The sequence below is a fragment of the Lupinus angustifolius genome, chromosome LG17 (genome assembly GCF_001865875.1).
Source record: "Lupinus angustifolius cultivar Tanjil chromosome LG17, LupAngTanjil_v1.0, whole genome shotgun sequence".
NCBI classification, from domain to species: Eukaryota; Viridiplantae; Streptophyta; class Magnoliopsida; order Fabales; family Fabaceae; genus Lupinus; species Lupinus angustifolius.
In genome coordinates, this window is record NC_032025.1 from 2912643 (window position 1) to 2936928 (window position 24286).

The window sequence follows — 24286 nt, forward strand, 5'->3', positions numbered from 1 at the left end:
CTATGCCATCATTTACACGCACTATGACCAATTTGTTAACAATGATGAAAATCAAGAGAGTCATACAGTCATCCTTGACTGGACTACGAACATATTTAAGAATAAAATGTTAAGTGTCATCACTTCTTACCTAACAAATATTGAAAGGGTAGAATTAGACATCTGAAAATTCTTAGTAGCAGCAACATTAACACTGATTGGTATATATTAGAATCTGGTATCACACAAATGGAATAGACTTCATGGTATAGTCGCTTTTTACTTTCTAGTACATTAGTTTTGTCAAGGTCAAAATTATGTAAACCTTCACAACTTGTTTCTTGAACTACCTCTCTTTCTTTTTGGAGGATAGATAATTCATAACTTGAGAAGTATTTGAGGTTTGTAACTATTACAATGCTTGCTTCAAGCTTTCTACTATTTGACTCATGGATGGCCTATCTTCAGGATTCTTCTGCAAGCAACTATCTGCTAACTTGGCTATTTTACGAGCTACACCAGAAGAATATTGGTTCCTTAAACGTGGGTCCATTATGATGCTGAATCTGCTACTATCAGCAGGATAATTTTTAACCCACTCTAGAAGCCTTTGTTCCCCTTTTGGACGTTTTCTTTCTAATACCCTTCTTCCTGTGAGGATCTCATACAGTACCACACCAAAACTCCAAATGTCACACTGAACTTTTAGATGGCCTGTTTCCACATACTCTGGGGCAGCATATCCCTGTGTCCCAACTACCTGATAACAGGATTGTTAGAATGATTATTAGTTCGAGATGAGGATTTGATTGTAGATTAATAAATGCACGGGTTAACGGGTTGGCCATATATCAAATAACAGTCAAATAAATAAACAGAGATTTGTTGTCCCAGATAATGTCTTATATGTTATCTCGCACCGATGGTAATGATACAAGATAAGATTTGGTATAATGAGATGCAATACAGTAAAAAACCAGTGACATTGGTATAAAACTACAAATAAATAGCACTTGATATGATAGAAGTCCACCATAAACTTACCGCAGTAGATACATGAGTATTATCACCTTGTGGACCTTCCCTAGCTAGACCGAAATCTGAGAGCTTCGGATGGAAATTTGCATCCAGTAACACATTAGAAGATTTGAAATCTCGGTAGATCACCTTTACATTAAACAAAAAAGATTATCAATAAGCAAGTTGGTGTTAGAATATTATATTACATGGTCAATATTATATTTAATCCTACAAGAGAGATGATCATAGGAGAAAAATTTACATCTCCTACTATGTATGTTTTTTAGTTCAACTGTGACAGAAACAAAATGCTCAATAATAAAAATCCAGCATATTTGGCCCAACACTACTGCTATCTTTATAAAGAACACTGGTCCTACACCAAAAGAAAACACTAAAGAGAGCCAATGATCATTGTTTATGTAGTCTACATAGGACAGTGTATTAATAAAAAGCATGCACCTAAGCAAATTGAAATGTTCAACACTATGCAAGTAGAAAGTACCTGAACCTCCAACCCTTCATGTAGGTAATGTAATCCTTGGGCAGCACCAAGCATGATCTTCAATCTTCTTTTCAAAGACAAGTGTGGGAAAGAAGGATTGAAAATGTGATCTTCAAGGGTCCTGTTGGGCATGAACTCATACACCAAAAGCCGTTGGATTTCTCTTCCTCTATCTACTGAACAATATCCCAAAAGCTTAACCAAATTAGGGTGATCAACAATGCTCAGAAATTGAACTTCAGCAAGCCATTCTTTATGCCCCTTCACAATAAAAAGAGACAAACATAAGAATTCAGGTACTATTGGACATAATTCAGAGAAAGCATCACATACTTGAGTAATTGGCATATTATGATATAGTTTCTAAGAGATCCAAAAACATTAAATCATTCCATCACCAAATCACAACAATGGAGGACCAATAAATACTACTAGTACTCTTATAGTCTATGCTAATCAAAAACAATTATATTGTGCATAATGTCTAAACGCCTAAAAGTGAAAATTATGCTCATTTCTACCAAAAATAGCAATAAGATGATGATTACATTTGACAAACGCTTTCAGCAGTATAATTGTGCTTATTTGGACCCAAGAAATTTTTGGGGGCAAAACTAATATGAAGTAAAGACCCTCTAAATAGTTATCAAATACTGAAATCATACACAAAAGGTGACATAACATAAGCCATTATATGTAATGAACACCTGGAGGCCACGTGTGTTGAGCTTTTTGATTGCAACCACACTTGGATCACCTTCTCCATCTTGAGGAATAATCGTTCCTCTGTATACACTCCCAAAACCACCTTCTCCAATTTTCAACATCCTATTGAAACCCTTTGTTGCCTCTACGAGTTCTCGCATAGTAAAAACTCTGAAGTTTTGTTCTTTCTCTTTGTACAATTCTATAACGCTCCTTGGTGATGATATGGAACTCGTAGATTTGGTTGCACCATTCAAAGTCCGGGTTTTCTTCTTGCCTGGGCTTTGTGATTCTGGGTTGATTTCGGATTTATGTTTGAAGAAGAAGCACTTCATTTTCCGACCATAAAAAGTTACTAAATTCGCTGAAGAACAGAAACAGAGTTTGAAAGAAGTTGAAGGAAAATGAGACGGGCAAAGTCAGAAAGATTGAGACTTTAAGAAGCAAGTGAAAAACCCAGATGAAAAAAATGAGAACTTGTCGCAGACTATATAGCAAAATGAAATGAATAATGATAAGTCCGTGGAATAGAATTGAAAGTATAAGGTAATAAGAAAATGAATAGAAGAGATAGAAATTCAGAAATGTTGTAAGAACATATTGGGGTGAGTTAAACGGGTTTGAATGGGACTTAAGAGAAGAAAGGAAAAAAACCGCGTGGGAACCCGATGTAGAAAAGAGTTGTGTCTGTTTGACGTAAGAGATATTCAACGGAGTATAATTCAAGTAAGACGCTTTACCTTATTTTATTATGAAAAATATAAACCCTCCAATTAGTTTATTAGTTTACAAATGACATCTTTTACTTTTTCATAAATTATTACTCTTAATATGAGCTTTAATTTTTAAGTGGTGACAAAATTAAAGTGAAGTATGGTAAAATATATTAATGTTGTGTGGACGGAAGGAAGTGAGAACCAGATTATGAGTCAACATAAACGAAGACTTAAAAGAAGACCTTTCAAAGTTGGAAGGTGCTATTGTTGATTTCTAGCAACAGGTAATTCCACGTCCAAATGGGTTTCGGTCGACACTGGCCACAATTACCCTTCATGGTATCACATTGACTCTCAACAATGAAACGCGCATTTCTTTTTCAAGGCTTTTGAATCAGCTGGAAGTATGAAGCAATGACGTAAAATAAACGGGACCAATGGGAACATGGATAATTGCAATTTCTGTTTCCACTTAATTCAATGGCTATGCTTTATGATGACTGGCAAAAAATAAATGATAACTAGAACCCATAAGTTCTGGAATTATCTATTTTAAATACAGGGGAATAAAAAAATGCAATAAATAGTATTGAAATATGTGCAATCTTCCAAATGTATGACCATGCCTAGTAAGTGAGATAGACATGTAATTGATGATACGTTGATGGGCAATTAGGTGCATTCACATGCCATCTTGCACTTTCACAACGACAATTGCTAGAATAACAAATTAACTATCCTAAAATAACTTTATTCTTCTATTTCAAACTAACCAAATACTAACAGATGTAATACTGTTATCTTAAAAATTAATTTAATATATATTTGATACATATTTATCAAAATCCTATTTATAGTAATGAGTTAGACATAGAAAAATAGAATAGAACATGTCAATTCAATTGTTAGGTGCACTAAGATATCCATGTGTAATTTAAAGGAAATCCTCTAATTTGATTGTACAATTAATTTTTTTTATAATTAGTTTCAGAGTTGAATTTGTAAGGGGAATGAATGAAAAATGAAGGTTTGAGAGTCATGAAATACACTCGTGAGATGACTTCCAAGCTTTCCCTTCATTTTCCTCTCCAAAATCCAACTCCCAAATTGACAGGTGTTAATAATAATGCTCTTGCTCTCGATGCTTACTTGACTTTGCTATATTCATTGACAGATCTTAGAAGTTAATTAGAAATCAGTTTTGCATGATGCCAATGTAAATTACCAAGTCGTGCTAAGCTTCTACCAAAACTAGTGCGACCTTTGTAGCACTCTTTATAACTGATTTATTTTTCTGATGAACTATGGATAAGGTGTTCGAATATTCTACAAAGGCTCGACCATGGCGCCAACTCTAAAGAGACTTGGGTGGACTCAGCTAGTGAGCTGGTCCCATTATAGACGAAAATAATATATTGCAAAACAATGACTGGAAATGAATGCCACATGACATAAGACACAAATAGTTTCCCATTTTTAAAGTATACCGATGAAAAATGTGATTTAACCAACAATGTGTTAGTCTGTTGGTGTAAATATATATTATATTAAATTTTAGAAAGATCAAAATAATAGTTCAATTCCTAGGAATAACACTTGTTATGAATGATAACCATACACTAAAAAATGAATCAATTTTTTACCAATATAAAATGAGAAAAACCTTGATATAACAAAATAATGTGATTCACAACTTTTGCATTAAGCAAAATCTAAAAAGAATGTTCTGTACATATTTTACACACACCTTTACTTATTTGTAAAGAAAAAAGATACGGAGAATATGTATTGTGATATGTGAAGTATATTTATATTTTTTTTCTAAATAAAAGTATGGGTGATTTGGAAATTAGAGTTCTAGATATTGTTGGCTATTTATTATTTCTATTTATTTTGTTAAATAAAATAAGAAAATAATAAGAATAAAAATTTCAAGAGAAATTGCTAGAGGTGAAACTATTAAATTTAAAATACAGAGTTTAGATACATGCAAGAGATGAGTGATAGGTGTCAGTTAAAACTAAAAAGTACATGATACATTTTTCTCTCTCAATGGCATCTTCATCTTACTTGGCAGTTGGCACTAATTAAAGGAATTTCCCAGAATCATGGAACAAATAATCAAAACAAGGGTTAATTTGTTTTTGGCTTTTCATGTGGTTTGGTAAATGTTAGTTATATGTGAAAATTCTGTACAATAATAAACAATCAATTCTACATGCTTTTCAAGAAGTGCAATTGAAGAGATTAGTAGTGTTCCATTGCTCTTGAGCTCAAGTAAATCCATCTATTTGAGTGGAGGGTTTTGAAGACATGAAAGGAAAGATATAATTTTAATTTTAAATTAAAATAGTGATATAATGTTTATATAAATAAATAAGGTAGATCCAATAATTTTAATCCTTATTTATTTATAAACATATTATATAACTCTCTTAATTTTAAATTAAAAAATATGTGTTCCATTCTCTCTAGTCTCTTCCTCCAATAACTGACTCTCAAGTCAACCCTAAAGCAATTTTCATGATAATCACAATTTTCTTTCCAATTCTTCAACTTGATTCCAAAGCAGTTTTCGGGTCATAACTGGAGGGGCTAATCCAGGAATGTCACGGATGTCTGTGTTGTTTGGGTTTACAATCTGGAATTGAAAAATAAAAATAAAAATGAATATTTTGCTGATAACCAAACTCAAAACAAATAAACAAATAAGCAATTCACTTGAGCTAGAAAACCTCAAGAATAGAAGAAACTCGTTGAGTAATTAAATTTACTCTTACCTTTATAATAATGATAGCTATGATTCCAATAACAATAAGGGAAAGTAATGCCATAAAACACTTGTCAGTAGCAATCTGTTGCAAAAACTCAAGTAAGTTAATCCATTAATAGTTCATATAAATATTATATAGTGGCACAAAAAGGAAGTGGATTTTGTAGAAATTGACCTGCCTACCCAATTCCTTGACCAATTGAGAAGCTTTCTTCATAGAGAAATGGATTGAATCCAGCTCATTAACAACTCTACTCATTTGTTCAGTCTAAACATGATATTATAGTATTAGATTTTATGCCAATGTGTGTGTTTAGGTAAGAGGAACCATGAATTTAATTATAAGTTACACACCTGAGCCTTTAGTGTTGCTGCTGTTTCTGTTCCAACATTTATTGTTTCTTGAACAACCTATTCATTAATAATTTGATGTGAAGGGATTCACAGCAATAAACTTTTTATCAGAAAAGGATGAGATGAGTTATGAAATATTCAAGATTTTTAAATTATACATAATATTCTATTTCTAATTCTCCCAAGTAAATGGTGGTTAGGGAGTTCAATTCTGAAAATGGTGTTGCATTGAAAAAGTGATGTTGAAGAAACAAACCAACCTTCTTTCCCCTCTCAATGGCTTGATCTGTTTCATTCATCATGTGATTCCCTCTATCCATCAATTGTTCGCTTGTCATTCCTGTAAAGGGAAATTTAACATGCATGTTTTGATAAATGACTATTTTTATATCATGGTTCGAGTTTAATATTAATGTATTGTCAATATATTATACTGAGTATATCATCTGATATTCATTTGTATTATTTCTTTAAGAGATAATGACAAGAATAATGGATGGTAGGGTAAAAAAACACTTAGTATACATATTAAATCCCAAGTAATGTGTACCAGAAGCTAGCAAGACATTGTCTTCTCCATAACCTTGATCAGGCCCCTCAAAGAGCTCAATTCTTTTATTCTCAATATTTGTAGCATATCTGCATTGCAATAAAAAACATGAACTAATTGTCCACAATATCAAAGTATTCACATCCCATTCGTTTAAGACTTAACAACATAGTCATAAATTTTACAAGTATTTTAAAGAAGGTAGAGGCATATGACATGAACAGCAAAAATATATGTCAACTTACCTTTTTTTCAAAGCAACATATGAATTTAACTCTTTGATCTGCAACACAAATTGCACAGTAAGGTTGATGATATAATGTATGAATATATAATATATACACATTCATATATGTGTCCATTGTCAAGAGTTAACAATTTAACATCTCACCTGAGAATGTTTTTTCTCATTCAACATTTTATTGGTTTCTTTATCAAGTCTACCCTCTGAAGCTTTGACTTCTTTGTCAAACTCTTTTATAAGCCTGTAAAGACAGAAGCATCAATATATACACTCCGTTAGAGACAACAAAACCTTAATTCCTCAAGCAGTTAATAGAACATATGAAACGGCAGAATAATAGGAACACACATTTGACATAACGTTAAGCAAAGTTTGGTTTTTCTTGTTTTGATCTAAATGGTTAATACATATGTTCAATTTCTATATAGTCATTCAGATACATGCATTAACTAGCATATACAAAATGAACAATTTGATGCTTTACAAGAACATACTTTGCCTTAATTAATCATTGTAAAAATTCTCCAACAATTACATTCAGATTCTTTCCCCTGACTCTTCTATTCTTCTCCCCATGGCAGCATGTTGTGAACAAGTTTTCATTACATTCCACCATATCATGACACAAAATGCAACATATGAATTATAAACAACATGCAAGGTTCTCGGTGCATAGAAGAAAAGCTACTACACTAATAATAAAAATAGCAGAAAAAAAGATGATTCAAAAGCTGCACCCAACAAATAAGATTAAAGTGAATGTATGAAACTGCATACCGCTTACAATCTCTCAATTTATCTGTAAGATCTTCCAGCTGCCTATTCTGCCTACTGGGATCCTTAATCTTTTCCAACTTTTGAAATCCATTTCTGCACCAACAACACTATAACTATTAAATATCATTTTTTTCAATGAAAAACAATAACTATATTCATTAGGAACAATAAACATGTTCAAGAAGAGATTCATATCATTAAGATGAATTGGAGTATGAGAAATGAAGGTTAAAAAATCTTACGATAAAGCACGAAATATATCAGTGATTTGTCCATCAATCTCCGCTAGGTCCTCGTTGATCATTGACAATGGATCCATTTGGTGTATTTAAATGTAAACTTAATCACACTATATTACAATATAATTATATTCCCCTCAAAGTTCATGATCATAGAATCCAAACATTGGGTATTAATTTTGAAGGCCAAACAACATTAATTCATTACATGTTCATATTATCCCCTCAAATCTCATTACACCATTTAGGTTGCAATGTACAAACAAAATATGGGTACCCCACTTGATTTACACAAACTTTGGTTTCTTTTAATTTTTTTTCCTAGCTAGTTAATCAATTTTTTTCCCAATGGCCCCATAGCTGGCAATATTTTTTTAATGTGATCCTGCATGTTTCTCGCTTTGGTTGCTATTTTAATGGCTACTAATTCGGTAATGATAATAAAGGGGAAGGAAAATACTCTTTATTGATTAATAATCTTCTACGTCGGTTTGCAAAATATCACATCTATCCTTATAAATTTGAACATTTTGTTCATCCTCATTTATATCCTTAAAAAATTTAAATAAGAAAAATCCTAAAAAGTTCAAAGCTACCTCATCCTCACGCCCAAGATTTGGAAATAAATGATATATATATATATATATATATGTTTATACCTCAATTAAGTTATACTCAATCTCAATTATTCACTTTGTTATATCCAACAGACTAAAATAATTGAAACTTGATCCAAGAAAATAAATGATTGAGATTGAGTGTAACTTAGATACAAACGCATTCCTCCTTTATATATAAATATATATTAAGTGACATGGAATATTTGATAGTAATTCAATGGAATATTTGATAGTAATTCAATGCAATATTTGTCACATATCTACACATATTCGTGATACAAGTGAGGGTAATTTATTACAGTATGTAAATTTTAATTAATCCAATGCCTCTAACTATTCTCTTAATACCAAAATATTAACTTGTTTTAAATTTTTTATCTCATGAATGTGTGATGTTAATGAGAAAAATAAATAAAAATGTAGGACACTATTGTATACAGTATTGGATCCATAAATCCCATTTAATGGGATCAATGATAAATATATAATTTTAAATATTTAAGCAACATATATATACAATTAGATGACTAGAAATAACAAATTACTATAAAATATTTAACCAAAAAAGTTACTATCATATATAATACGAAACTACCTAACTTAAACAGGCACTTGTTTACAATAGGCTAGGCTTAACATGGTTCCGTCTGAATATATATGAAGATAATGATATTAGCAAATACTGTTTTTTTGGGTACATTATATTATAGTTATGTTAATTTTTTAAATTGTGTTTTGATAAATTAAAAATTGGGTTGATATGCGAAATTTTGGGTAGATTATATTAATCATATCATATGTGATATGATTCACTAAACTATAAATTTCAATGAGATCCTAGAGATCGCGTCTCTTTTCAATGCACAATAAGGTAACATATTTTTCTTCATATTTATCCTATCATATGAAAAAGATGCATGTTCGGTTTCTTTCATTTCATTGTATCCCTTATCTTACCCCATGTACATTATTGGTTTCTCGTTCTTCTTCTTCTTCTTCTCTAAGTGTTATTAGTCACATGACATTATTGATCTTTCACTTATTACTTCTGCTAGTGCTTCTGGTATCTCTTTCTATCTGAACTAAAACTCCTCGCTCCCTCTATTTATTTATTTGTTTGTATTATTTGAAACAATTAAATGCGTGATCTTCGGTTACGGTACTGATATATTTTGGGATTGGTACTTACAGGGAAGTTTTTTTTACCATCTTGATTGCTTTTGAAGTTCAACCATGCATTGTGTTTCTGCTAGAACTCGTTCTAAACGATCACTACTCCACAATCTGAAACAGAGCACCACCACCAACAACAACCATGTTTCTGTTTCCGAGGTTGTTGGCCTCAGTTCCGACAATGATGAAGAGGAATATGAAACCGTTATTGACTATGGAGAAGAAGAAGAAGAAGCCACTGAATTTAGTGCAATTGAGAATGATGATGATGGTGAAGTTGTCTCAGATTATAAGGAAGAAGATAATGAGGTGCACATTGTGAAGGGAGTGAAGAATGAAGTAAAATGCGGTAATGTAGAAAAGAAGGAGGGTAAAAGAGGAAGAGGGAGACCAAAAAGAAAGGAGGGTGAAGGTGAGGTTGGAGGATTAAGGAAGAGGAGAATGTTGGGGCTTGATATTTTGATTGATGAGAATAATAGTCAAGAGAATAAGTGTGCTGCAAAAAGAACTCGTTCACATTTTCTTAGTAAGAACAAGTTGAAGTTTGGGACTATTGCTAAACCAATATGCATTGATGATAATGATGAAGAGAATGAGGAAGAAAAGGAAAGTGATTTTGTTCATCACACTCACGAGGAGGAAGCAAGTGATTCAAAATCTAAGGAAGAAAAAGCAAGTGGGTCTGAATCTGATGAACAATACTCTAGGGGTTTCAAGAGAAAAGGCCATGCATGTGTGCACAATAAAGGGAAAAGGCACAAAAGGCAAGGTTTTGATGTGGTTAAGATTCTCAAGGATTCTATATATGGTAAAGGGGAGATGGTTTTGAAGGCAAGAGACAAGGAACAAAATCCTTGTACTGATTTGCCAATCAAGTTTTCATTTTTACATAAGGGTCCAAAAGAAGCAGAGAAGTCAGAAGAAGCATTAGAACCAACTTGGGCCAAAATAGAGAGTGGTCTTGATGGTACTCCTGATTCGTATGAAGAGGAATATGAATCCTCTGCACTCCCAAAGAAGAAACACACCTCATCCAAATTTTCTTTTTCACATAAGGATTCAAAAGCAACACAGATATCAGAAGAAGAAAATGGACTAGAACCTATTTGGGATGAGATGGAGCACGGTCTTAATGATACTCCTAATTCTTGGGTTAGTTGTCACAAGAGAGAAGCCTCCACATGCTGCAGAAAGAAGAGACATGTTCACAGTGATCCAAATAACATTGGTGTGCTTAATAATGTTCTCCAGGATTATATCTATGCTGAGGGAGAGGTACCTATGGAAGAGCCAATCAACAATGAACTAAACCCAAACAAGGAGTTGCTGCCAACGTTTCCTTTTATGTATGTGAAGCCAAAATCACCAGAGAAATCAGATGAAGAGAAAGAATTAGATGCACTGTGGGCTCAAATGGATCTTGCTCTTTATGCTACACAGGAAAAAATCTCTAGTCCTGCTTCTCAGGTTACTTACCTTCTATGTGTCTACTAAATAGATAGATATGAGTATGAATACCACCAAAGCATGAAATAAGCTATGAAGGAGTAACTTAACTTAAAGGAAGTAAAATAGTTGTTACATTTAAAAGGAAAACAAATAACTCAGTACAACTTTCCCTAGTATTTTTTATACTGGGGACCTATAAAAGTAAGGTTGATCATTCTGCTACTGATCTTTCTTTTTATTTCGTTTGTTTCTCCTTAGATTTAATTGTCTATTCTTTTCATATCTGTGTGTATGCACACACTTCTGTCCATGTCAAATTTAGTGAAACTAAACTTCGCTTTGCTTGCAGAAGGTCCAAAATGATTTTGATTCTGATAATGATCAATGTCCAAAGGATGAAGTTAGCATAGCTACAACTTGTCGTCAAGGGAAGCATCATCTCATTCTTAATGATGAAATAGGACTTGTATGTGCATACTGCTTACATGTTGGATTGGATATAAAGGATTATCTACCTCCCTTTGTAAGTCATTTGCTTTTGCCATAATGTCCATATTAAGGAAAACAATTGATACATTTTATGTTTTGAGAATATGACATTTTCTTATATTTGGTGAGTGATTATTTGGAAATTTTACTTCACTCAACTCTTCACATCCCAACTTCTTTGCTAATTACTTTTTATAATATGCATGACCTTTTCATATGCAGAGTGAAAATCCATTTGGAAAGTCAAACAGGAGAGAATCTTACATTAAGGACCATGCACACCACTCTGTCTTTAATGATTTTCAGGATCGAGTTACAGGATATGATGATGGTGATGATAACCTCTGTGATTATACCGAAACAGTGTGGGCGATAATGCCAGGTCTGAAAAAGAATTTGTATCCTCATCAGTGTGAAGCTTTTGAATTTCTTTGGAAGAATTTAGCTGGAGGGATTTTTCTTGATCAGTTGAAAAAACAAGAAGATTTTGATGGAGGTGGGTGCATTATATCTCATGCTCCTGGCACTGGGAAAACCCGTCTCACTATTACATTTCTCCAGGCATACATGAAGTTATATCCAAAATGCAGATCAATGATTATTGCTCCTAAAGGCATGCTTCTTACATGGGAAGAGGAGTTTAGAAAATGGAATGTTGACATTCCATTTCACAATTTGAACAATCTTGACTACTCTGGCAAGGAGAGTGAGGTAGCTATGAATCTTGTGACCGGTTCTGGTTGTAACATTTCAAGCCGATTATTGAAGTTATATTCCTGGAAGTGTAATAAAAGCATCTTGGGAATTAGTTACAAATTGTTTGAGCAACTTACTAGGCAGGACTGCAGTGATAAGGAGTTAAGGAAATTCCTTCTTGAACATGCTGGTTTATTAGTTCTTGATGAGGGACACACTCCTCGCAATTCCCGAAGTCTTATATGGAAAGCTGTCTCACAATTGCGGACGAAAAAGCGGATAATCCTCTCTGGAACTCCATTTCAGAATAATTTTGATGAGCTTTACAACACACTCTGCTTGGCTAGGCCCAAGTTTTCTGATTGGAATCCATCTAGAGGGAAGGAGGTATTCAAGGATAAGCCAGGGCGCCCAAGAAAGGAATATGTTGGGAAATGGAGGCATCTGACGAAATCTTTCGACAAAGTTACTGATTATAGTAGAAAATTCAAGATAGCGAAAGAGGTCAGAAACATGATACATTCTTTTGTTCATGTACACAAGGGAACAATACTGCAAGAAAGTCTTCCTGGAATGAAGGAGTTCGTAGTTATATTAAAGCCAACCCGGTTGCAGAAAGAACTTCTTGAGGAGATTCAGAGAAAAAGGAAAAGACTTTCTCATGGAAACCAGGCACCCTTGAATGTGATGAAAATAGAATATGAGGAATCTGTAACTGCTGTTCATCCTGCATTGTTTGATCTATCTGAAGGCAAGGGGAAGTTTGAAAGGCTTAGATTGAACCCGGTGGAAAGTTCGAAAACAATTTTTTTAATGGAACTCATCAGACTTAGTGAGCTTGTGAATGAAAAGGTCTTAGTTTTCTGTCAATATATTGATCCCTTGAAGCTTATGGCAAGCCAGCTTAAACATCATTTTAGTTGGACAGAAGGAAGAGAGGTCTTACATATGCATGGACAAGTCGAAGCGAAGTTGCGTCAAGCTTCAATAAATTCTTTTAACAATCCCAATAGCAAAGTAAGGGTAATGCTAGCATCAACCAAGGCTTGTTATGAAGGTATCAGTTTAGTTGGTGCATCAAGGGTTGTTTTGCTGGATGTTGTATGGAATCCCTCAGTGGAGAGGCAAGCAATTAGCCGCGCTTATCGACTCGGGCAGAAGAAATATGTGTACACTTACCATCTGATCACAGCAGGAACAAGAGAAGAAGAAAAAATCTGTCGTCAAGCTGAGAAAGATCAGCTATCAGAGTTGATGTTCTTTAATTCTGATGGGGATCAGCAGCATCATGAAAAAGAATCATCTGCAGAATTGGAAGATCAAATTTTGGAAGAGATGGTTCAACAACAAAAGTTTAAACATGTGTTTGAAAAAGTAGCCATTAAGAAACACACTCTTCTTTGAAGTCTCAATCCACCTCCCCTTTTACTTGGTTGATTTTTTGATATACCAACATGCTTCTTATGGCCTTTTCTGGTTAGATTCTTATGTATATATTTTGATTGGTACTTTGTTATACAGTTTTTTATTATTGGTTTTTAACGTAGAGAGACTCTATTGTTACGTGAGTAAGTATACTCTCCACTAATGGAAAGGCAAGTATCACAAAAAATAAAGGAAAAAATAATACAATAGAATCTTTATACATTGTTACACATGCTAGATGCTATATTTTTTTGTTAATCTAAATATAATGTTATTTTTTCATCAGTCTTTCTAAAAATAAACTGCTTAAATCGTTTGTATTAATAAACATGGATTGAAAATAAAGATAAAAATTTCCGTTGCCGGGACTTGAACCCGGGTCTTTCGGGTGAGAGCCGAATATCCTGACCAACTAGACTACAACGGATTTGTTATTGAGACACATATGATCTATAATACCTAATAATACGTCCATTATTATAACAATATATCGCAATAGACTAAAATTGAAATAATGTAATATATAAAGTTTATAATTGATGATAATAATTGATTTAATTTGAGATAGATAATAGGAAAATAATGTAATAAAACATAAATCCGATAAATTAATCATTATAAACTGATAATAACACAAACAAAAATTATATAGTTATAAAATAATATGTAAAATTTATTATTACTAAAGAGATAATATAAATCCTTAATCATGTAAAAAATGGACAAAACAAAATTAATGCGGATATGGTAATTCCCTTTACCACGTTAGGTATTCAGATTTGAGAAGATATAGATAGATGTTACTTGCTATTAGAGTATTGAGGAGCGAGGTTTAGGGATTAGGGTTTGTGTGTGGAACATTCATTTACTTCACTCACACGAAGCCGCAGTAGCACCTTCAATCCACAAAACATGGTACTCTCTCTTTTCCATTTCATTCATCTTCTTCTGTAACTTTCTTATTACATGGTTTCATGATCATATAATCCTTCCATTCTATTCGATTATGTACGAAAAACACTATTGGATCGTGGAAAATGATTTTTATCTGATTATGTATTATGTATATATATATAATTATTCAAAACTGCTTTTTGATTTTCTCTGCATTTTTATTGAGCATCTCCTATAGCTATATGTTCATACCATCGCTTTTAATTGAATGTAGACCAAGAGGACGAAGAAGGCTGGCATTGTTGGCAAATATGGTAAGTTTTGTATTCAATTCAAACCTGATATGTCTCTCTTTGCATTCTAGATCTTGGCTTTAACATTAACATGTCTCTGGTTATGTTTGTTATTAAGGTAATTTGGATAGGAGGGTGATGGTTATTCTTAGATTCATCTGACGTTGATTTCGGGTATAGGATTGGGGGTATGATTAGGCAATTATTGTTCGAAGATGTGAATTTTGATGGGTACAGAGTTGCTGAACACTTAGTTTTTGGAATGCAATATTATATGCATAGGTGATAGTAGGATTCTAGGTGGTTTGAGATTTTGGGCAGATTAATGTGTCAATGATCTCTCTCTTTCCGGTTTCTTTCATCTTTGTATGAAATATATTTGGGAACGTTTCAATTTTTTCAAGAAATATGGACTTTCTGTATAGGTTATGGATATGTAGTTAAGAAGACAATTAGTTTTTTTTTTGAAATAATTTCTGAGAAGCCATTTTGGTCTTATTTTCTTCTCTCAGGTACCCGTTATGGTGCTAGTCTACGGAAGCAGATTAAGAAGATGGAAGTTAGTCAACATAGCAAATTTTTCTGTGAATTTTGTGGAAAGGTAGACCTTCCATCTCCTATTAATGCTGAATCAACCTTGTGTTTTTTGGTTTGTTTAAATGGTTGTCTAACATTTTTCCCCAATAAGTTTGAATTTATTGATGAACTTTTTGTTGCAGTATGCTGTGAAGAGGAAGGCTGTAGGGATATGGGGATGCAAGGATTGCGGTAAAGTGAAAGCTGGAGGCGCCTATACTTTGAAGTATGTAATTTCTTCTTGCTTTCTACTACTAAACAAATTTATTCCTCAAATCCCAGCTTATGTTGTTTATTACTCTTTTGACAGTACTGCAAGTGCTGTGACTGTGCGGAGCACCATTCGTAGGTTGAGGGAACAAACTGAGGGTTGAGCTTATCGGTTGATGCTTGTTTTTTATACTTAAGAGATGATTAGTGTGTGTTCAGAGAACCAGTTTGTTTGAATGCAATGTAAACTTTTGAGTCATGTTCTGATTTAAGATTACGGCTATAATTTAGTTGCTTGGAAGTTGGAACTGTTTTCTGGTATTGTGATGGCATCTAATTTTATGTTACAACAATTTTATTAGCATGCAAAGAAAAGGAATGTGCTAATGTGCTAGATCCATTTGAGAAAACCTATATGAATTTTACGGGCAAATGAAAACGTTAGGAAGGCTACACTGAATTTACAAAAGTAGAAAATTTCTTCAAATCAATTCAAAAAGGAATGTGTGAACCGAAGTTGGAATGACAAATGGAATTTGAAATTATGGAAGAATTTGAAAATCCATACCTTTTCTTCCATGATAGTAGACATGACCAATGGGAAAGGGGAGAGAGGAAATAAAATTGATTTCCTAGTGCTAAAAAGATAACATCGTTGGATGATGGTCGTTTTTTATTTGCTCTAACCTAGCTCACCCCATGTTGAGCCCGTGAGCCACCAGTCATATTAGCTCTGTCAATCTTTTGGTGAACCAACTTTTCACCAGCCTAAAGCGGCTCAACCCCATGGTGAGTTTGGTTGGCTCACAGGTTGAATCCCACTTTGAATGGACACATCCAACACTTAATGAGAGGATTCACAAATCACATAAACTTGAGGAGCATATTGTATTCATATTCTATATAATCATATTGTTGATGTTGGATGAGTGGGCATAAGATCATAGCAATTGAATAATAAAATCAATCTAAAATGTTGAACCCATCAAGGTCAATTTCAAAAAATCTAACGCTACGTAAATGTGACGGGAGAAAATGAAAATAATAATACAAAATAGCATGGGTTCTGTAGTATAAGAATGAGACAACCGTAAAACAACATCAAGTAAAACTAATTGCAACAATACAACTTGTAATAAGCAATTAAGGCTCATTGAAGAACCTGAGCACTTGCTAACCTGAAGCTCACTGAACTCCAAGTTGTAAGTGAAACTAAGCACTTGCATGACATGTCTCCAGTTTTCATTACAACAAGCTGCTAAAATAAGACAGGGTCTAGATTGTACTAATTTTGGACGCGTACATGAACAACTGCATGTTGCAAGGAGTTAGGCGAAAGAGATAGCAGTAGTTGAGATTGTAATCATTGCATGTGCAAGGAGTACCAACATTGGCAAACTCTTACTTTCATGGAAGCTTATAATTTCAGCTTTGTGGTTTGTGAAGTTTGAAGCCAAAAACTCTCTGAACATAGTTCTGTGATGGTTTCTGTGGCCTAAGTTGCCCATAAGTCATCAGGAAGAGGTGAGGAAACGTAGTTCCGAAGTAAGCACCATCGATGTCTATAATAGAATCAAGGAAAATTGGAAAGCACAGACTACAGAAGAGTTGCCACCATAAGTTTAAGTCACAATTATATACGGCAAAACAGTGGCACATGCATGCAATCACCCCAATATTCCTATACATATCAATAATACAAAAGTTATTTAGAATGGAAGCAAAACAAAGAACATGATGTTTGCTTCCACTTTTAAATAAAATGTAGCATAATTAAATGAACAAAACTATTCGTCCTAAAGAAGAATTTATCATTCTGCAGAATTTTCCCCATGCCCGTTTAAGGATTTCCATGGTTTTGATAACAGTCTATGTTTCTAAACTTGAACAGGTCCTAAGGTTCCCAAACTCTCCCTATGCTTGAGATATAGGACTAGAAGAGCAGGTGCAAGTAAAATTCCAGGATATAATTTTTCTCAAAGAAAATAAAGTAGTATTTTCAGAAAATCACAAGTGACAAAACACTCCAGATATCATAAATCACTTGTCAAGATATCTAGACTATGAACCCCAAATCCTATAAATCATACTTAAGTTCTCCATGGTTTGGATATTACTCTCAAAACTCACTATAAACCATCTTCGTATTGTGCATATTAGCAACGCACTCAGTAAAAGAAATCTTTCCACAGTCAGGACAAGAGTCCCCAGCCTTATTCTTATAGACATTTAACATTGTTTAGATTTTAGAAAACATCGTATCTTGTATTTCCCATTTCTTAAATGAATAATATTATATTTTCTAACAAAAAAGACACCTAAAACTGCTTGATAATAGACTAAAGAATGAAACCTCCAAACCAAGGAAGAAATGAGATGGATAAGATGATTAAATGCTGATATATAATCATCTAGAACCTACACAAGATTTGATAACATATATAAGGATACTGCCTTGATACTTAGAGCGAGGATAGTAAATGTCCTCACACCTTGGGCAATATATTTTCACAGTACTTGACCGAGCAATATCTGACTGACCCACTGGAAGGCAGGTTTGCCCAGAGCAGTAAACTCTTGGACATCTACCAAAGTCATAGTTCTTGTACTTGTCCAGCTGCAATTAAAACCCAGTATCATTGATAGAGTCAATCTTGTGAACACTAAAGCAATAAAGCTGACAGTAATTATTGAGAAAATTGGTACCATTGCAGCCATTCCTTTGCTTGTCAATATGAACCGGGCATGAATGAGACCATACAGCATCTCGGCTGCTGATTCAATTAACTCATTTTGTTCCTCCGTAAACATGTCACCTACACATTCCAAATTCCAACCAACCTTAGATGGTAAACAAAATCATACCTCACTTATTGAGCTGCCTTTTTATAAGCAAAATGATATAATCAGAGGTATAATGCACAATTTACTTTACAGCCCATCTGTTCAAGATTTAAAAAGTAATTGTTCATAACGATTTGGTACAAATGTTAAATTCAGCTACTCTTAAAAGCTTAATTTCAGCCTTTTTCCAGATAAATGCTTCTAGCAAAAGCATGACAGAACAAGCATACGAACATAAAAAGTGATTTATTAATAATTATAAAGTGTTTTTTATGGAAAATACTAAACATAACATGCTCTTAATTTGATTGAGAGCTGCAAGATAATAATTAAAATAAAAAAACATGCAGATATAAGCTTACCATGGGAGGATTCAACATCCAAAATTAAATCAAGAGCATAATCATAGTAAGGAACTTGACTGCTTAATCCACATAGGTTAAAATCATCCTGAATATAATCATCATCAACTTCACAAAAAAATTCATTCCCTCTCAAATTGCAGAACCAAGTGATCCATGACGTGTCATCTCCATCTGAGCCACTAATATCTGATCCCTCGCTATCAGTTTCAGATTCTTCTACACAATATCAAATTAACTCAACTATTAATTCAAAAATTCCTATGGAACCCTATATAACTATTCTATTATCATTAGCATTGAAAAAAATACCATCAGAAGCGTTGGAATTCTTGGAGATAGGGTTTGAGGCGGAGCGAGAATCCGTGTTGGTGTATGATGAGGACTTAACGGAGGATCTGTCCTTGCCGCCGTTGATTACCTTGGATGTGGACGGTGAAGATCGATCGAGGACATCGCTGATTCGTTTACGATCCAGCTCCGATTTGGAGGGAACGGTTCCTCTTTCTCTCTCTCGCTCCCTGTGACTGTACATCACTAACGACGGCGACCACCGTCCACCACCGCCACCGAGGTAGGGTTTCTGTTTTTACTCAGTTTCGGGAACAACGGAAACTGGAACGTTCACAATTTACGATTTTATTTTATTTACATACAACACATAATGCTTCATTCCCCCATTCTATTCTTTTTTTTTTCTCTCTTCTTTTTGTCTCCTTTCTCCTCTTCACAAAATATCATGTATAATCATTTTCATTCACGATATTTTGGGTGTATTCATCATTTTTATCTCTAATGTTATCAAAATTATATGGTTGTTTTTGAAATTGACAAAAGTAGGAACTATGACATGGACTACAGTGAATAATCTGAAAAGGATGTCAAACATTTGTCCATTTTAAATCTGATAATAATTCTAATATCGAAAGTGACGAATACTTGAAAATTGGAGGAAGAAAATGATACATTACTCCTTAAGGATTTTTCTAGTTAAATTAGTCCATGACCATTTAATTACATACATTGAAATTGTATGAATTTAATACAATATTACTATATCTTTTGTCTATAATTGTGTTTAAATATTTACAATAACAAATTATCACCTTTATTAGATCACACTAAAATTCATCTTATAATGTTGCATTTAAGTGTAGAGCCACTAGAACACCACAATAGACCAAAAGTTAGCAAATGTCTTCTTCCACTAATTATTATTTTCGGGACTCAATTATAAACATCAATTCCACGATCTTATATTTTTTATCAATTTAGTTTTAATTTAAATTTATACCATCTTGTGATTGTTTTATTATTTTTTATATAATTTTGAAAATTAGTTAATCTTAGTTGCTTATTTAATAATATCATCCATTACTTTTACCGTTGCATATACATATTGCATCATTAATATTTCTGTGCTAAAATTATAAGAAAAAACACTTCATTTATTATACATATTGCCATTGACACTACATATGATACAAGACTGGCAGAAGGAGGGTATAGGCGTATAGAACATAGTTGTCATATACTTGAAAAAGATATATAAACTGATAATTAAGAGTAATTTTTTATACCGTCAGTCTTTCACTACATCATACAATTATTTTTTATTTTTTATTTACTCTTAAACAAAAATAATACAAATAAATGATACAATGTTCATGTATAAATCTTTACACGAGAAAATATATATATATGTTACACTTTTGAATTAAAGTGGTGTGAAGAGAGTGAATAAATAAAAGAAAATGAGTTTTAGAGACTAGAGTTCAGATTCTCTACCAGATTTTTGAAGAATGACAATCTTATGAAGAATCTTTGCATCAGATTCATTTAAGAATATGCAATAAATGCTCTTATCAGTTTCATTTATCTTCCAAGTTTTATAATGCATGAACAGGACACATTAACTTCATACTAGCGTGTTTTCTCAAGAAATAGAAAAATCAAACTAGGGAATAATTTGGCTGACACAGATTTCACTTACCATTTCATCTGCTTGTTTTCTAACATCTCCAACATAGCACATTAGCTACATAACAGAGGACAAACATTTCATATTCATAACAGAGGACAAACATTTAATCTATGCTCCTTTGTCAAAGAAATTTCACAAAATTTGAATATTCTAAAAGATCGCTAATACAAATGGCTGGCCACATAAGTGAAGAAGAGATATATTTGTCACAGAAATTTCACAAAAAATGAATTCTTGACTTTGTACATATATATATCTCTTTCACCTTACAACTGAAGAGAATCCAAATCCACGTCTAGTACCATAAAGGAATCCAATTAAACTGCTATGGATGAATTACAGTAGAGGGAATTCTACTACGCACTCTGCAGTTAAAAGGTCGAAATCACACCGACATACTGATTTGTATATAAAATCCTACACTAAATTAGACGGACATGAAATTGCAGCAATTACATGATAATAATCTTACACTAAATTAGACTCAGGTGCTAAGAAACATAAATGTGAAAGACCAGCAGGTATGCAGTACTCGAAATAAAATCGTAACAAAAATGATATGAAGCCAAGTGAGAGAAAAAACCTGTCAAAAGTCATTGTAAAAGTGCATTCAAGTACTCAAGCTAAAAACAGGAAAACGCTTTACAAAAGCTCACTGAACAGGAAGCTTAAAATAAAACTAAGCCCTTAATACCCTGGGTCATGCGTGCGTATATCTTTACAAAATGATCCCATAAAATATTAAATAAAACAGTCAAATGTACACTGTAATTAGGAAAGATGAAAATCCACTTAATTTTCAAGGAATATAACAAAGAAAACGCTAAAAAGGCATGTGCAGACTCATACTTTGAAGCAAGCTTGAGATTACATCTTAGCTTCATGGCTTGTGAACTTTAAAACCAAAAACTCGAGGAATGTATCTTTGTGTCGGCTTTTGCGGCTTCAGATGCCCATATGTCATTAAGAAGAGGTTAGGAAAAGTGGTTCCAAAATAAGCTCCATCAACATCTAGATGCTGTTAAGGAAATTTCAGGATAGGATAGTGTTTCATCATGAATGACAAAATATGTTGAGAATTCAGTTAATGATAAGCAAATCTCACCAGAATGGGATTAATCACAATGTAAGAAACTTGTTAGATCCAATTATTTGTCTTTAAAGAATGCAAGAAAACAGGAAGCAATTTAGGACCAGCATACAACATCTTTTTCTAATTTGTTTTTAAAGAATGCAGTTTACGAAGATAAAAATAAAAACAACAAAAGATAAATGCAAGAGAGAAGTAAAAGGTCAGCCCAGTACACAGCCTTATCCTCAGAAGTAAAGAGACTATTTCCAGGATTTGAATCAAAGACCTCCAAGTCATAAGACAAACAACCTTACCATTGCACCGAAAAGTAAAATTCCTAAAAGCCAAACTTACAAACAAAACATTGCTTGACAGAAACACACACAAAAAGTGTAAGGACTAGAGAATAATAAAAACCATAGAATTTGCATGAGGCATGATAAATAACTAATAGGAGTTCGACAAGAGACATCAAACAATCAAAGGATACTATGATACTTCGACTGAGGGTTGTAAACGTCTTCACACCTTGGGCAATATAGTTTCACAGTACTTGACCCAGGGATGTCTGACAGACCAACTGGAAGACATGGTTGCCCTGAGCAGTAAGCTCTTGGGCATCTACCGAAGTCATAGTTTTTGTATTTCTCCAGCTGTAGATAATCCAATGTCATTATATCAATTCCAACTTTGTTTAAAGTAAAGAATGAAAAAAGGACAACAGGCAGCAAAATCATACCATGGCTGCCATTCCTTTGCTTGTCAGGATGTACCGGACATGAATCAAACCATAGAGCATCCCAGCAGCTGATTCAATTTCCTCATTTTCTTCCTTTGTGAGCATTTCATCTGATTCCAATGACATTCCGATCAATGGAAGGTATCAGCTAAACAAACAATTGGCAAAAAGAATAAAGTATCTCCTCAAAATAGGAGAGAAGTTATCTCCTTAGCCAATTTAAATTATGATATGTGTGCTATTTTTGTTTTTACTTCTTCTAAAAATTCATAAAGGCCCAAAACTGTATAGCATGTTTCTCCATCCCCTGAGGTGCAACTTCATGAATAGGGTCGCCACTGTCGCTTGACATGGTGCAAGCACCACCAACCCTGGATTCTACTGCCACTATTGCATCAAATGCAAAGTTAGTCCTATTGATATAGCCATTCGCAGTGGTATTATTAAAATTAATAGGATTCGTGTCTGAGATGATGGTGAGACTGGTGCTATTACTATTAAGGGAGCTTCAAGACACTACACTCAACTACTCAACATCTTCAGAGATAAATGAGGAGCCCGAAATCTATAATACCGGTGAGCATAGATAAGAAAAATCTGAGGTAGTCTTCCACCATTGCAATTGCCTCAGAGTATATAGTCGTAATAGGAGATAACTTATCTCCAGGTAAGACGAGATACTTTATTCTGTCTACAAAGTGGCCAGAGTAAAATTTAAATTCAGTCTGAGGCAAAATAAATTTCCATGCTTCAGTCAGAAAACTGTACACTAGTAACTAACATACAATAATTTTCATTTGCAATGCATACTATCACTTTATTTCACTATAACTATAATACTGAAGACTTACAAAACTCTTGAAACACAAAAAAAAACTTACCATGGGTAGAGTCAACATCCAAAATCAAATCAAGCGCAAAATCATAGTGAGGCACTTGACTGCTTAATCCACAGAGGTTGAAATTGTCTTGTATGTAATCATCATCAACCTCACAAAAGAATTCATTTCCTCTGAGATTGCAAAACCATGAGATCCAAGGTGTGTCATCACCATCAGAACCACTAACCTCTGATTCTTCACTGTCTGTTTCAGATTCCTCTACAGTCACAATACATATATGAAATAGGTTAGCTAAAAATAACAGATAATCAAAAGGAAACATAGATAAATAGTGATAAGTGGTAACTAACCATGAGAAAGAGAAGCGTTGGAGTTGTTAGTGGGAGAAAAATGAGTGTTATTGGGAAATATGAATTTGATTGGCTTCGAGGTAGAAACGGAAGTGGAGGATTTGTGAAGGTGCTTATCAAGATCCTCGTTGATTCGCTTCCTTCGATCAACACCAACATCTCTTCCTCCTTCTCTGTTCATGATGATGATACCTCCTTCGATCTTCACACACTCATTCTTTTACCCGAATTCCGATTCAACCAAATCCCTATTTCAATACACGCTAGGGTTTTCAAATTAATATTGTTGTTGAGTGTTGATCAAAGTTGTTATTAATTTATATATTATTATTATTATTATTAGGAATAGGGGTTTAAATTGTGAAGTGTGGTAAAGAAATAGGGTCAGTAAAAAATAATGGTCCTA

General features: G+C 33.5%; 6 protein-coding genes and 1 non-coding gene across 10 annotated transcripts; 2 read left to right on the forward strand and 5 right to left on the reverse strand.

The window, feature by feature from the left end:
• LOC109331223 (probable serine/threonine-protein kinase PBL19) lies at window positions 181-2913 on the reverse strand. The gene is made up of 4 exons (XM_019565597.1): window positions 2212-2913; window positions 1505-1765; window positions 1024-1146; window positions 181-739 (listed from the first exon to the last, which is right to left on the reverse strand). The coding sequence occupies exons 1-4, from the start codon at window positions 2542-2544 to the stop codon at window positions 392-394; spliced, it is 1065 nt and encodes a 354-aa protein (XP_019421142.1). The 5' UTR covers window positions 2545-2913; the 3' UTR covers window positions 181-391.
• On the reverse strand, window positions 470-21154 carry LOC109331224 (casein kinase II subunit beta-1-like). 4 transcript variants are annotated; one of them, XR_002105759.1, is made up of 8 exons: window positions 21143-21154; window positions 19206-19430; window positions 18894-19112; window positions 18394-18503; window positions 18139-18304; window positions 16858-17249; window positions 14584-14587; window positions 470-480 (listed from the first exon to the last, which is right to left on the reverse strand). XR_002105759.1 is itself a non-coding variant. In XM_019565598.1 (5 exons), the coding sequence occupies exons 1-5, from the start codon at window positions 19426-19428 to the stop codon at window positions 17113-17115; spliced, it is 855 nt and encodes a 284-aa protein (XP_019421143.1). In that variant the 5' UTR covers window positions 19429-19593; the 3' UTR covers window positions 16711-17112. The 4 variants fall into 4 exon arrangements, 1 of the variants encoding a protein (XP_019421143.1); XR_002105760.1 differs by lacking the exon at window positions 21143-21154 and having other exon boundaries at window positions 18894-19109; window positions 19206-19597; XR_002105758.1 differs by lacking the exon at window positions 21143-21154 and having other exon boundaries at window positions 19206-19593.
• Window positions 5418-8175, reverse strand: LOC109331225 (novel plant SNARE 11-like). Its single transcript, XM_019565599.1, has 10 exons — window positions 7866-8175; window positions 7624-7716; window positions 6994-7087; window positions 6848-6885; window positions 6603-6691; window positions 6313-6392; window positions 6053-6109; window positions 5874-5966; window positions 5706-5780; window positions 5418-5566 (listed from the first exon to the last, which is right to left on the reverse strand). Exons 1-10 carry the CDS (start codon window positions 7940-7942, stop codon window positions 5456-5458), a joined length of 807 nt encoding a protein of 268 aa, XP_019421144.1. The 5' UTR covers window positions 7943-8175; the 3' UTR covers window positions 5418-5455.
• On the forward strand, window positions 9716-13763 carry LOC109330787 (SNF2 domain-containing protein CLASSY 3-like). Its single transcript, XM_019565065.1, has 3 exons — window positions 9716-11122; window positions 11457-11627; window positions 11816-13763. The coding sequence occupies exons 1-3, from the start codon at window positions 9716-9718 to the stop codon at window positions 13691-13693; spliced, it is 3456 nt and encodes a 1151-aa protein (XP_019420610.1). The 3' UTR covers window positions 13694-13763.
• Window positions 14069-14141, reverse strand: TRNAE-CUC. Its single transcript has one exon. It is a non-coding gene; the product is annotated as a tRNA-Glu (tRNA).
• LOC109331227 (60S ribosomal protein L37a) lies at window positions 14495-16007 on the forward strand. Its single transcript, XM_019565602.1, has 5 exons — window positions 14495-14629; window positions 14883-14922; window positions 15414-15502; window positions 15621-15703; window positions 15788-16007. The coding sequence occupies exons 1-5, from the start codon at window positions 14627-14629 to the stop codon at window positions 15849-15851; spliced, it is 279 nt and encodes a 92-aa protein (XP_019421147.1). The 5' UTR covers window positions 14495-14626; the 3' UTR covers window positions 15852-16007.
• Window positions 21534-24167, reverse strand: LOC109331226 (casein kinase II subunit beta-3-like). Its single transcript, XM_019565601.1, has 5 exons — window positions 23881-24167; window positions 23570-23788; window positions 22689-22798; window positions 22440-22602; window positions 21534-21888 (listed from the first exon to the last, which is right to left on the reverse strand). The coding sequence occupies exons 1-5, from the start codon at window positions 24059-24061 to the stop codon at window positions 21758-21760; spliced, it is 804 nt and encodes a 267-aa protein (XP_019421146.1). The 5' UTR covers window positions 24062-24167; the 3' UTR covers window positions 21534-21757.

Excerpts from the sequence above, each read along its gene's own strand:
- LOC109331223 (XM_019565597.1), bottom strand. The coding sequence starts at position 2,544 with ATGAAGTGCTTCTTCTTCAAACATAAATCCGAAATCAACCCAGAATCA. Across the intron at positions 1,766-2,211 it reads TCAACACACGTGGCCTCCAG|GGGCATAAAGAATGGCTTGC; the intron begins GTGTTCATTACA and ends TTTATTGTGAAG. Across the intron at positions 1,147-1,504 it reads ATGAAGGGTTGGAGGTTCAG|GTGATCTACCGAGATTTCAA; the intron begins GTACTTTCTACT and ends TTTAATGTAAAG.
- LOC109330787 (XM_019565065.1), top strand. The coding sequence starts at position 9,716 with ATGCATTGTGTTTCTGCTAGAACTCGTTCTAAACGATCACTACTCCAC. Across the intron at positions 11,123-11,456 it reads TCTCTAGTCCTGCTTCTCAG|GTCCAAAATGATTTTGATTC; the intron begins GTTACTTACCTT and ends TGCTTGCAGAAG. Across the intron at positions 11,628-11,815 it reads AGGATTATCTACCTCCCTTT|AGTGAAAATCCATTTGGAAA; the intron begins GTAAGTCATTTG and ends TTTCATATGCAG.
- LOC109331227 (XM_019565602.1), top strand. Across the intron at positions 14,923-15,413 it reads TGGCATTGTTGGCAAATATG|GTACCCGTTATGGTGCTAGT; the intron begins GTAAGTTTTGTA and ends TTCTTCTCTCAG. Across the intron at positions 15,503-15,620 it reads TCTGTGAATTTTGTGGAAAG|TATGCTGTGAAGAGGAAGGC; the intron begins GTAGACCTTCCA and ends TTTTTGTTGCAG.
- LOC109331224 (XM_019565598.1), bottom strand. The coding sequence starts at position 19,428 with ATGTACAGTCACAGGGAGCGAGAGAGAGAAAGAGGAACCGTTCCCTCC. Across the intron at positions 18,504-18,893 it reads GGATGTTGAATCCTCCCATG|GTGACATGTTTACGGAGGAA; the intron begins GTAAGCTTATAT and ends TGGAATGTGTAG. Across the intron at positions 17,250-18,138 it reads TCGCTCTAAGTATCAAGGCA|ACATCGATGGTGCTTACTTC; the intron begins GTATCCTTATAT and ends ATTCTATTATAG.
- LOC109331226 (XM_019565601.1), bottom strand. The coding sequence starts at position 24,061 with ATGAACAGAGAAGGAGGAAGAGATGTTGGTGTTGATCGAAGGAAGCGA. Across the intron at positions 22,799-23,569 it reads GGATGTTGACTCTACCCATG|ATGAAATGCTCACAAAGGAA; the intron begins GTAAGTTTTTTT and ends CATTGGAATCAG. Across the intron at positions 22,603-22,688 it reads GCAAAGGAATGGCAGCCATG|CTGGAGAAATACAAAAACTA; the intron begins GTATGATTTTGC and ends GATTATCTACAG.
- LOC109331225 (XM_019565599.1), bottom strand. The coding sequence starts at position 7,942 with ATGGATCCATTGTCAATGATCAACGAGGACCTAGCGGAGATTGATGGA. Across the intron at positions 7,717-7,865 it reads GATATATTTCGTGCTTTATC|AAATGGATTTCAAAAGTTGG; the intron begins GTAAGATTTTTT and ends TTGTTGGTGCAG. Across the intron at positions 5,781-5,873 it reads TCAAGGAATTGGGTAGGCAG|ATTGCTACTGACAAGTGTTT; the intron begins GTCAATTTCTAC and ends TTTTTGCAACAG.